The 12,804-nt window shown below is 34.9% G+C and overlaps 1 protein-coding gene across 5 annotated transcripts in view; it reads left to right on the top strand.

Annotated features, from left to right (window-relative positions):
* Positions 1–12,804, top strand: part of VPS13B (vacuolar protein sorting 13 homolog B) — a 1,004,773-nt gene that overhangs the window by 293,879 nt on the left and 698,090 nt on the right. Inside the window, exon 20 of one of the 5 annotated variants that reach the window (XM_027849976.1) lies at positions 7,735–8,198. The exons of the other annotated variants lie outside the window; for them this stretch is intronic. Within the exon in view, the coding sequence (XP_027705777.1) occupies positions 7,735–7,769 (35 nt within the window). The 3' untranslated portion in view covers positions 7,770–8,198. Of the gene's footprint in view, positions 1–7,734; positions 8,199–12,804 lie in introns of those variants that run through there. 5 annotated transcript variants of the gene reach the window in all.

The raw sequence follows: 12,804 nt of genomic DNA on the forward strand, positions 1-12,804 counted from the left end.
ACACACACACACACACACACACACACACACACACACACACACACACACACACCCCCATAAAATTTCAAGTCCATGCATTATGAGCCTAACAGTGGCATGAAATCTTCATCATCAAATAAAGGTAATTTTGTTAAGTGCTGTTGATAAAAAAAAAGTCTAAGTTTACAAATTTCAGTCTTCTAAAATTAAAAACCATTCTTGGGAATTTTTCCCCCTTTGATAACATTTATTTCTCTGCTTTGCTTTTATTGTTTGGATTATAATGAAATATTAAAGTAGTTTAAAGGTGGAAACAGAATTTTATGTTCTACATTTTAATTTATTTGGAATGTCCTTTATATTCTGAAGAAATTGGCTTCTCAATGGAGAATTAAGTGAATTGCCTTGAAGTATGTTTTTAGTATTTTGGACAGGATATATGAGTAAGAATGCTTATATATTGTAGCAATTAAAGACAATTCACATTTGTGGCTTGGGCATAAATGTGTAAAAATTATACCCATCTATCTTATTACATTTCCTCTCTCCTCCCTGAGGACTTCACTATGTACTTTATCTGTAATTGTTGCCAGTTTTCTATCATGTTCCCACTGGGCTTCTGGTGCAAAAAATCTTATCCTTCCGATGACAGAGCTTGCCTGAATGATTTCATGCTCCTAGCATTTTTGTTCACGGGAATTAGGGGCAAAATGTAACTACAGCTGAACAGAGCGTCTATTTTTGTAATTTGGGAGTTTAGGCTCTGTTATTGGAACTAAATGAAGAGATGCAGGTGTTCTCCAGTGCAAGTCCGTTGGGAGTTTTGATGGTAGATGCTTGAAAAGAAAATGCATGTGTTTCCAAAGTCAAACAGCAGCTGTGAGACAAGAATTTATGTTTTTCTCAGAACTTTGGGATTTCAAAATGTTACATTTAATCACATGCACAGAAAGGAGAGCAAATGTTAAAGATGTTACGTATAAAAGTTGGGTACTGATCTCTTTACCATACCAACTAGTTGTGGGAATATAGGAACAAAGTGATCTTTAATCTTAATATGAACAATTTCAAAAGGATTATGATAGTTGCCAGGACACAGTCTTTTGAAAACTACATTTGAGCAGAGAATGTTGTTAGCCTACTAATTACTTTTAAAATCTACTTTATTTCTTTGTCTCTTAGAGAAATAATAAATACAAAGTAAATGCACAAAGAAATACAGAAAATTCACTGAGTAAATAGAAACAAATCTAAAATATTTTCAGATTGCATTTTTTTTGTGAATAGAATGCAGATACATTTTTTGTATAATAGAACAAAATATTTCTAGGTTACAAAGAGTATCAAAAACTTATTTTTCCATATTCTATAAATGCTTTAAAAATTATTTATAGAACCTTTTTATATATTTTACCACTTTCTCTAAAGAACATTTGAAATAAAATCAAAATTACTTTTATATTTATTTGAATCTCTTTGAATTCTTTAAGTACTTTATTTCTTTTTGAAAATGGGCCATTGTTAGAATTCCTTTTATTTTAACTTTTTAAAGATATTATCTTTAAACTGTTTACTTTCTTGAATATGTTTATATTTTTAAAATTCTTCCTTGTATAGAAAAGTCAAGATTTTAAAGAATCTATTACTGTTGAAAGTTAAAATGGATCTTAAATGTTATATGGTGTAATAGGACCATTTGACCTGTAAACAAGAAGAAACCTGCCTATACTATATTTTTGTTAATTTAAATAGTGCCTTGAAAAAACCTCAGTCTCATTATAATCCATAGAATATCTTTTTTTAAAAAAAAGAAAACCTCCTAACAAATAGTCTCCTCTAACAGTATTACCAATAGAAACTTCATATTAACAGCTAATAACATTTGTTTTGAATATTTGATAGAGCAAAATTTTGCTAGTATAAAATAACTTTTGGTATCCCAAAATGTTTATTTTATTGCAAATTTGAAATATAATGATTAAAACTACACATTTTTAAAGGAATATAATTTTGAGTTTCCATGTTAAATGTACAATTGTTATATTACCTGCCTTCTCAGTGGGTAGGGGAGAGATGGGAGAGAGGGAGAGAATTTGAAACTCAGCATTTTTTAAAAAAAGAATATTAATAATAAGTATATATATGATTTTAAAAAAATTTCCGTGTAGAGGCAGCAAAGTGGAGCAGTGGCTAGAGTATTGGGCCTAGAGTATTGGGCCTAGAGTCAGGAAGATCTGAGTTCAAATCCAGACTTAGATATGTACTATCTGTGTGACCTGGTCAAGTCATTTAGCCTGCTTTAATTTCTCATTTGTAAAATGAGGATAACAATATAGCTACTAACAACCCAGGGTTGTTGTGAGGATACTTGTAAAGTGCTTTGCAAACCTTGAAGCACTACATCATCATCATCATCATCATCATCATCATCATCATCATCTTCACCGTCATCACTTTAAGAATAGACGATTATTATTAACATCCTGTCCATCTTCCTATTGTCATTTATATTTGTAGTTAATATGTGCTAGTATTTCACAGCTAAACATGACTGGTGGACCAGCTTAATTTCTTTGTCTGAACAGGAAATGATCTCCATTTTCTGATCATCTAGCTTAGCTCCCATAGTTCCATTCCATGTTTTTCAAACTCCCTTACTTCTTTAACTAGATCTCTATTTACTGTTATCTTGGTGTAGAACTTCCATTAAGTTAATTACTTGTTTGAATAGACCCTTCTGCCTACATATCTTTTGGGGTGTTTACTGAGCCTTTCAGCTGACTTTCTAGCAGTACTGTAATCTGGTGCACAACATGGGAAACACTGTGGGTGGGCAGCTATGAACATAGGGGTATATGCTGGGCTACAGCTCCAGGGTCAAGCTTACCTTTTAAAGGTTAATCCTTCTCTAGTAAGTAGCAAAGGAAGGAACTAAGAATCAGGACTAGGCAGGCAAGAGGAAGTGACTTCATTGTCTCTCTGGAAAGCGTCCCAGACCTGAAGAGCTTTGGCAGTGAACTAAAAGCAGAGTCCCAAACCTTTTAACTGACATGACTTGGTTTTATGGCTTGTAGGGTAGGGCCCTTGTGCACAGCACAGTGTCCAGGTTCTTGAAGCTGTTTCTAAGGATTCAGTAATATAGTACAATAAAAGGCACCTTTGAGATTCTGAAACAAAACAAGAATCTCCCCCCCCCCCCAAAAAACCCAAACAAACAAAAACAAAACAAAACAAAAAAACACACACACAACAAAACAAGGCATAGGAAAGATTTTCTAACTTCTTCAAGTAGGTAATTACATTTAAGGGCAATTTTATCATTATGATCTCAATTTCTTTTACATTTTGGGACAATTTAAATGTCTCCAAGTGAGTTATTTTTGCTATTATTCCCAACCTCCTTATGAGTTGTTTGTGAGGCCAGATTATCATAGTGTTATAATAGTTTCCAGGTTTTCAGTCTATGTAGCTGTGATTTTGACCTGGTCTAAGAGAGAGAGATTTTTGGGTAGAGTGCTGAAGTATTAAAAGCAGTTTGAATTTATAGGGGACCGGCTTTGCTTTCAGTCTAATCTTAATTAGCCCTCTCCATTTCCCTCTCTTCTCTAACTCTATCTACTGGCATCATATTGTCCAGTTTGAAGGAGGCCATTCGATAACTTTTTAATCTCTAATTGAATCTATTAAAACATACTAGAAGATTTTAAGTGAAGGAGCAAAAGTTGAAGGAATTTTCTAGGTAAAAACTGATTTGTTTAGTAGGTACTTTCACTAAAAGCCAAGTTCCCACAATTAGAGTGAATCTGAGCTGATACAATAGTTTAATTTGCCAGATTTAAATATTGAAAAAAAAATTACTTTTCTAATTTTGTTACATTTCTCAGCTTTTAGGAGGGGTACTGTGGCATAGGGGATGGGGAACCTTCCTAGGAGTCATACATATCTGGATTCAGGTGGTTTGACCCCTGACACATACTGACTGTGCAATGAGGCAAGTCACTTAACCCTCAGTGCCTCAAGCAACTATTTAAGACTATGTTGTGGAATGGACACTGATCTACCTTGGTAGAGGAACTTCCTCTACCATTAATCATAGGTCTCGTCCCTAAACAACTGAACACCAGCTTTTAAGTCCACCCAAGTCTTCCCTGTCCTTTCTACAGTCAGTCATCCCTTCCTGCCATTCCTTAAGCTCTTTATGTTTGAACATGTGTTTCCTCTGTTGTGCCTTGTCTTTATTGTCTGCCGCTAACTGTTGAATTGTTGACTGTCTTTAGGATCTTCTAAAGACTTTGAGCCTCAGAATCAGGCATAAAACTGTACAGCTAGATGGTATGTTAGAAATCATAGAGTTAAACCCTTTCATTTGTATGTTTGAGGAAACATAGTCAGAAAAAAAGTTGTGCTTTGTCTAGTCACAAATAAAACCCCAAGTAGTTAATGGGAATCCTGATTTCTACTTACTTGCTTTTGCCACTATAAGAAGCTGATTCTGAAGTCAACTTTACCATTAATAGTTTTTGTTAAGATTTTCTGAAAAGGTTGCTACCTTAGCTGGCATGAAGGTGACCTATCTTTTTAGGAAGTCCAGATGCCAAAGTGCAGACCAGTGGGAAAAGGGAAATACTGTCACCAGCAGAGGGCACACTTGCGGTAGCAGTGTCCTTAAATGGTCAATACAGAGTTTTGGCTTCACTGTTTCTGGACTAAAATAATGCATAATAGAATTGCTTCAGCCCTTCACTTTAATTTGACTTTCTAGATCACACCAGCCTTTGTTTTCTCCAGGATTGGTCAGCCTTGTGCCTTGCCAATGTGTGTAATCTTCCAGTTTAAATTTCCTTTGTTTTGCTACATAAATAAAAAGCTGAGACTTAGTAACTTGATGAGTTCTCCCCTCTCCCCCAAACATACTCTCTCGTTTCTGTTATTTTACTAATTAATGTGTTCAAGTTTCTTTTCTTGTCAAATCTTATTGAATCTTTTTGAAAAATGTTCCAGATATCCTGCCTCATCTATATTCTAAGTAGATTTAATCAGTTTTAAAATATCCAATCTGAAATAATTGTGATAATCTGCCTAGAGTCCTGAAAGGGTCTATACTCACATAATTTATTAAATATATTGTTAAATCTATCTTTTCAAAGTTGTTTTCAGAGAGGCTATATGAAGTTATTATTTTGCTTAAAAAGTAAGAATTGTTATTGTGCTATTTCTGACATGGCCTTGACCATGCGAACCAAATTGAAACTGGGAGTACACATGTGGCTTCTGAAGCCAGGGAGTCTACAAGGCCTTTCTAAAAGATGATCTGGGATCTTAGTGTGCATCTGGATAGCATACCAGAGGGTTTTAAAAACAGGATAATTTGCATTCTTCTCTAAACAGTTTTATTTCCAGTGAGGATTTCTACTTGAAACCTTTGATTAAATTCCTTCTCCCCCTTTTGTTTTAAACAACTTTAATTCAAATGTTCTTTGGAGAGTGTAGTTAAAGTTCTCTGCTGTTAGTATTCAGCTCTCTGGGATGTTAGAAAACCGGCATTCTCTAACTTACAAATAGTTGCAGAAGATAATTTGTAAATTGGTTGTTTGTTCCTCAGTTGTTTTCCATAGAACCAGTTTTAAATAGTGGTTAGATTCTTCAACCAGTCTACAGAAATCTAACTCACAGTATAGTTAAAATACTATAAATTTGCAAGGAAAAATATAAAATAACTTTTGTTGTAATACTAGTAAATAGAAGAATAAAATTGAATAGGAATTTTGGATTCTTGGATGCTGTTGGATTAGTATTGAGAAAGCAGTTAGAGGCTTCTGTGGAGAGTATGAAGAGAACTAAGAGTTTTATTAGGCTTTTGAAGTTGTTTCTTTAAGTCTAATTCATTCAAAATTTATACTTTCCTTTTCTTTGATACAAATATATCACTAGCAGTATTCTTCTTATTTGTCATAATATGGTCCATTTTATTTTATTTTATTTTTTGCTTTCAGTCAGAGAGAGGGTTAGGGATTTTCCTGAGGGCAAGAGAGGAGTTTGAAAGAAGGAGGCTGTCAAGGAGGATGGATATCTGTGGCAATGAACTAATTTGGTATTAAATCCTATAACTGAAGTTTGGGCGGCACATAGTCCCTGAGGATGTGTATAAAGTTGTTGCTTAAGTTAACCACAGTGCTATCCACCAGTGAAAGAAATTGGAAAGGGAAAAATACAACCAACTACCCTTTCTTAAGTAGTGGATGTCTGTAGGATGGCTAGTGTCTGTAATTACCAGTGGAGCCCATGCTTCCAGTCTTGGCTGGAGAAGAACGTGGGGTTAAGCAGTTTTCCCCATATGGGCCACCACATGTTGAGGTTTAGGGGTTAGGGGTGCTGGGACCCCAAAATCACAATACACGAGTCTTGCCAGAAATAATTTGACCCAAACCTTCTTTCAGCCAGATACAAGGTTTATTGGAATATCTGACCAGACTCTTAAGGAATCTAAGCATTTGTGTCGCTAATATAGTCAGGCCAGATTTTAAGCAGGAGCTAGATTTTAAGCATCTGAGCTGAAGAGAGCCTTTTTTAAAACATCATAATGATAGTTGTATGATTCAACCAATAAATCCAATTAGTCTTTGTGGAACATTGGAATTTTGCACATGAACACTGAGAAATTAAGTTTCTGCTGGTGACAAATGGAGAACTTTTTATTTTGATGTCTTGGATGAGAACATATTAATCTTTGGATAACAGTAATAACCAGAATGTTGAAGATGCCCTAGAATCCAGGAGGAAACACCAGACCCTTCTTATTACATTGGCCCAACATTTGAGTAACTTTGATGGATTTTCTTAACATTGTGGAAAAAGAGAATATTCTTTTCTTTCTTTTGGTATTGTAATAAAAATCATATCATACTAAAAAAATAATCTACTAGTAAAAGTGCTGATGGAGCAACTGGGTGGCACAGTTTACAGAACAGTGACTCTGGAGCTAGAAAGATCAGAGTTCAAATGTGACCTCAGACATTAGCTATGTGACCCTAGACAAGTCACTTAATCCCTGCCTAAAACTAGAGAAGGAAATGACAAACTACTTCAGTATCTTTGCCAAGAAAGCCCCATGAACATTTGGTCCATGGGGTTACAGAGTATGACAAGACTGAATGACTAAACAACAACAAAAACAACGATGAAAGAGCTGATATATTTTGATTGTAGACTGGAATAAAAATATATATTAGTCAATTATTGATTTTTCCATTCTGGGAAGGGGTAGTAAAGAACATTATATATACAGAATCCTCAATTTGAAGATCTATACCAACTTCTTAGACCACTAAATCTTAGGCAGCTAGCTGGCCTGGTGATTAGAGTGCTGGATCTGAGTTCAGATCCTGCCTCATCCATATGTGGTTACAGCAAATGGAGAAATTTTGAATGCTGTGAATAAATTCACTTACCTTGGAAGTATACTTTCAGGGATGTACACATAGATGATGATGTTGACACATGCATTGCCAGAGCTAGCTCAGTGTTTGGAAGGCTCAGAGGGAAGTGTGGGAGTTATGAGATGGACTACCAGATTGGAGGTCTACAGAGTCATTGTGCTGACCTCATTGTTGTATGCCTGTGAAACCTGAATTGTCTAACCTGCACCATGCCAGGAAGCTGAATCACTTTCATCTGAATTGTCTTAGGAAGATTCTGAAGATCGCCTGTAAGGTATGGTACCAGACACTGAGGTTCTTTCTCTATCTGAATTGCCAGGCAATCAAACTCTACTGCAGACAGCACAACCCTGATGGGCTGGCCACGTTGTTGGAACACCAGATATAAATTTGCCTAGAAGACTATTTTACAGAGAACTCACACAAGGCAGGTCATCACATGGAGGTCAGATGAAGAGATACAAGGACACTCTCAGGGTCTCCCTGAAGAACTTTGGAATCAGTTGTGAGATGTGGGAGACACTGGCAGGGGATTGTCCAGAATGGTGTGCCCAAATCAGAGAAGGCACTCGCTGTTCTCTGTGAGCAAAGCAAAATTGCAGTACCTCAAAAGAATCGTGAGATATGCAGATTTAGAGATGTCTCCATTTCAGATGTTCATATTTCTGCCCAACCTGTGATAGAATCTTCTCAGCTTGTGTTGATGTAAATCATCCATGGTCTGACACACTGTACCTTGACCCCAACATAGTGATGTTATTTTGGTTCTCTTGAGCATGAAGGACAAACAGCAACAGTTGGATGACAGGGGGCAAGTCATTTAACCTTTCTCAGCATCAGTTCATATGTAAAATAATGATAAAATAAGGATAAAAATAAGGTAATAATAGTGTCTATCTCACAGGATTGTTGTATGATTCAAGCGAAATAATACTTGTAGAATGTTTTGAAAAACTCAAAGCTATCTATATAATTGCAACCTATTATTATTTACAAAAACCACTAATAAGTAACAATAGTCATTAGTGGGTTTTTTCTTCCTTATTGCAAGTAATTACTCTTTTTGCCACTTTAGTGGCTTTAGTTTGCTTTCTTGTATTATAATTTATAATTTAAAAATTTTGTATTTATATAACGCCTGGCACATGATAAGCACTAATAAATGATTTCCTTCCTTCCTTCTTTCCTTCTTTCCTTCCCTCTCATGCTCCTTCATTCTTTTCTTTTCCTTTCACTCTCTTCCTAGTTCAGAGTGTAAGCTTCTAGAGGGCAAAGGTGGAATCAAACTTTTATTCAATTCTGTAAGCTTTTAAAAAGTATATACTGTGTTCATGGCGTTGTGCTAGGCCAGGAGTGGGGAACCTGCAGCTTCCAGGCCACATGTGGCCTTCTTAGTCCTTGGGTGCAGCCTTTTAACTGAGTCTAAGTTTTACAAAACAAATTCTTTTATTAAGGGCATTTGTTCTGTGAAGTTTGGATTCAGTCAAAGGGGGGCCACACTTGAGGGCCTAGAGGGCCACATGTGGCCTCGAGGCCATAGGTTCCCCACCCCTGTGCTAGGTATTGGAAGTACAAAGAAGATAAATGACAGTCCTTGTCCTCAAGATGCTTCCAATCCTATGGGGCAACATAATTTGTATACAAGTAATTATAATACCAGGTAGAATGTAATAAAGGCAAAGAAGAAACCTATGTCTTATATTCTTAAATATTACTCCTGACATACTGGGTGCTCCAGAAGTGCTTGTAGAAATCAAAACTGAATGCTTTATATTTGTAATGAGCAAACTTGATCCCCTAAAATAAATGCAGAAGACACTGTCCCCTACTTCTTTGAGAAAGTAGGAATATTGCATATTGTAGTAGATTTTAAAAAATGTTAGTTAATTTTGTAAAACTTCTCTTTGTTACTGTTTTAAAAATCTTTTTATTTTGAGGATTGGATCTCTAGACAAGAGTGGACTAAGGACTACAGTGGGAAATGGAGGTGATGTAAAAACAAAAGCTAACAATAAAAAGGTACTTTTAAAAATAATTTTTAAAGAAATACTTATTGAATTTATGAATGGATTTAAGCCTTATCTTCTTTCTATTCTCTTTCTTACCTTCTGGAAATTAGAATACTTAGCAGATATTTTAAAATTCTTACTGAGTATTCCTTCTACCAATTCCTCTACCAAGCACTTTTCCTGCAGTTTATAGTCTTCTCTCATTGTGTAGAACACAGGTTTGGTGAGTTGCTTAGGGTCACAGGAGCAGAATTTGAACGTAAGTTTTCTAGGCATTGAGCATCTGCTACACCATGTTGCCTCTCTAGTTGCTAGAGAAATAAAGACAAAAATAAAATCCATCCCTGCTCTGAAGAGCTTTTATTCTACTTACAGAATCTGTTGTTCTTTAAATTGACATGTTCATGCTTTAAGCCTCATAAGGTGGATGTTTAAAAGGGAAGTTGGTAACAATATGTGGGGTAGGGTCATGTAGGAAGTTTGAAGCTAATATGGATAAGGACAGTGAGTCAGAGAAGCCAGAAATTCACCTAAAGTGTGACCAGGCTTCTGGAGGAAACATCTGTCCCAGAAATTACATGTTATCGTAACATTTATTCATCATTAAGAAAAACATCTTAATTTTAAAATGTGGAAATTCATTACAAAATATTTTCAGTGGGTGAAATAATTATAGAATATGAAAGATATTACTTTCAGTCTTCAGTACTAATTTTAACATGAATTAATATTTGAGTTATTAAAATATATTTAATTCATCTGTTTGTAGTTAATTATTAATCATAATTTTATTTTTATCCTTAGAAAAAATAAGTACCAAAGTTAATAATGCTTTTAAAAAAAATTTGATTAATTGTTAACAAAGCATGACAAAAGTAAGCTTCACTCAGCCTGTGAAAGGGATGACTAAACACAACTGTTGATGCATATGGAGTGAAACATCTTTATCAGGTTAATACAAGAAGCAGTCATGCCCTACTTGAATTACTCATTTATAATAGCTGAACAGCAGCCTGCATGTGGACTTTGAAATCCTGGGAAAATAAGATGCATACATGCATCCAAATGTCTAAAGGCTTTACTGTAAAGCAGCTGGAAAATGTTGAACAATGTTGTCAGCTACTAGGTTTTTGGTCTTCAGGGAGATGTGATCAATTTAATTACTCAACCATTACCTTAATGATTATTGCCTAACTTCTTAAACCTCAAAATTTTTAGCTTCAAAGACTACTTTTAAATTTTATTTCAAAATGTATAAAATAAAAAGTTAAGTTGCTTTTTAAAAGTATACCTTGCTTAAGTCTGTCAAACATCCTTTAGAGTGTATAGTTTGAAAAACTGTACCTTTGGAAATAAAATAGAGAATCCTAAATATTAAACATTCTGCATCTGGAGATTAATATATTGTTATTAAATAAGTAAATATAAAACGTGCCTCTTTGCTTTAAGGGCCTCATTCTACCTTTCTGCTCCTCCTACATGAGTTGTTTTGTATGTATGCCGAGTTTGTGGGGTTTTCTCTATTTCTTTTATAGTCTTATTTCATAAATAGACCCTGAAATTTATTTTTTTGAAACATTGCAGATAAGTTCACTGCTTGCATTTACTTACCATTTACTCTCTTCCAAATGTCTTATCCAGAATAGATTTCTCAATGATTTTTCTATAAAATCCATATAATCCAACCTCATAACAAGGATGAGAGTTTTGTCATGCATGGGGGAAATGTCCTATTCGGACTGAAGATATGACTAAGGCAAGCACTTTTAAATTTAATCATCATTGTGGATGTTCTACTTGAGTTTCCCTTTAGTAAATCACTTGATCTTCCCATGATTCCTTCTTAATCTTTTAAGTAGAAGCAACAGTGATGGCCTCCCTCTCAAGTGCTCTTGTGTAGGTTAACAAATGATAGTTAAAACTTTGAAAATATGTCATTACTAAAGATTATAATTCATTATCATCACCACCTTTATCAGCTAACAATTTAGCATGTGGCTAGTTGTGCATAGAGATTTTATAGAAGGGGGATGTAGTACCCGAGCTTAAATGTGTAATCTGTGGGTAGTTTAATAATGAATATACTGTATGTGTGTGTATTCACTTACATAAATGTGTGTAAGTATATATACATACATATCCATATACACACATATGCAGAAGCCCGACTAGTAAGGTTATGTAGAAGTTAATGAAATGTCTGCAAGTGGTTTAGTTGAAAATGCTAAATGAGAAAGGTAAATTTTGAAATGTGTAAAAGGAGTAAGGGTCAAGGGATGGCTTTTTGAGATGGCAGGAGACCCTGATTGAATTGGGGGGGAAAAAAGTGAAAAGGTAACTGCATAAATTACAACTTTGAGAATTCTGCAAGACATTTATAAAATATAAATTATTAATTAATTAATTTATTTATTATCATTAATTTATTTGTTTTTACTTCCATAAGATTTTGAGTTCTAAATTTTCTTCTGCCCTGCTCATCATTTCTTATAGCACAATAGTGTTCCATTACAGTCGTATGCCACAACTTGTTCAGCCCTTCCCTAATTGATGGGCATCCCCTCAGTTTCCAATTCTTGGCAACCACAAAAAGAGTTGCTATAAATATTTTTGTACATGTGGGTCCTTTTCCAATTGTTGTGATCTCTTTGGGATACAGATCTAGAAGTGGTATTGCTGGGTCAAAGGGTATGCACATTTTTGTAGCTGTTTGGGCATAGTTCCAAATTGCTCTCCAAAAGGATTAGATCACTTCACAGCTCCACCAGCAGTACATTAGTATTCCAGTTTTCTTGCATCTTCTCAAACATTTATCATTTTCCTGTATTGTCATGTTAGCCAATCTGAGAGATGTGATGTGGTACCTCAGAGTTCTTTTGATTTGCATTTCTCTAATCAATAGTGATTTAAAGCATTTTTCATTATGAATATAAATAGCTTTAGTTTCTTCCTCTGAAAACTGCCGGTTCATATCCTTTGAACATTTATCAATTGGGGAATGACTTGTATTCTTATAAATTTGACTCAGTTCTCTACATATTTTAGAAATGAGGTCTTAATCAGAGAAACAGGCTGTAAAAATCGTTTCCTATCTTTGGATGTGGATAGCTTTTTCCATCATGAGACCTTTGGAGATGTCTTAGATCCTTGCATTGCTGAGAAGGGCTGAGTCTATCAAAGTTAGTCATAGTACAACCCGGCTGTTACTGTGCATAACGTTCTCCTGGTTCTGCTTTCTTCACTCTGAATCAGTCTATAGAAGTCTTTCCAGGTTTTTCTGAAGTCCGCCTGCTCATCATTTCTTTTTTTTTTTTTTTTTAAATAAGGAATCATGAAATTTTTATTCAAATTTTAAAATCCATCTGAATCAAAGGAGGTGC

Source organism: Vombatus ursinus, unplaced genomic scaffold, assembly GCF_900497805.2.
Source record: "Vombatus ursinus unplaced genomic scaffold, bare-nosed wombat genome assembly UNPS02008961.1, whole genome shotgun sequence".
Taxonomy (NCBI): Eukaryota; Metazoa; Chordata; class Mammalia; order Diprotodontia; family Vombatidae; genus Vombatus; species Vombatus ursinus.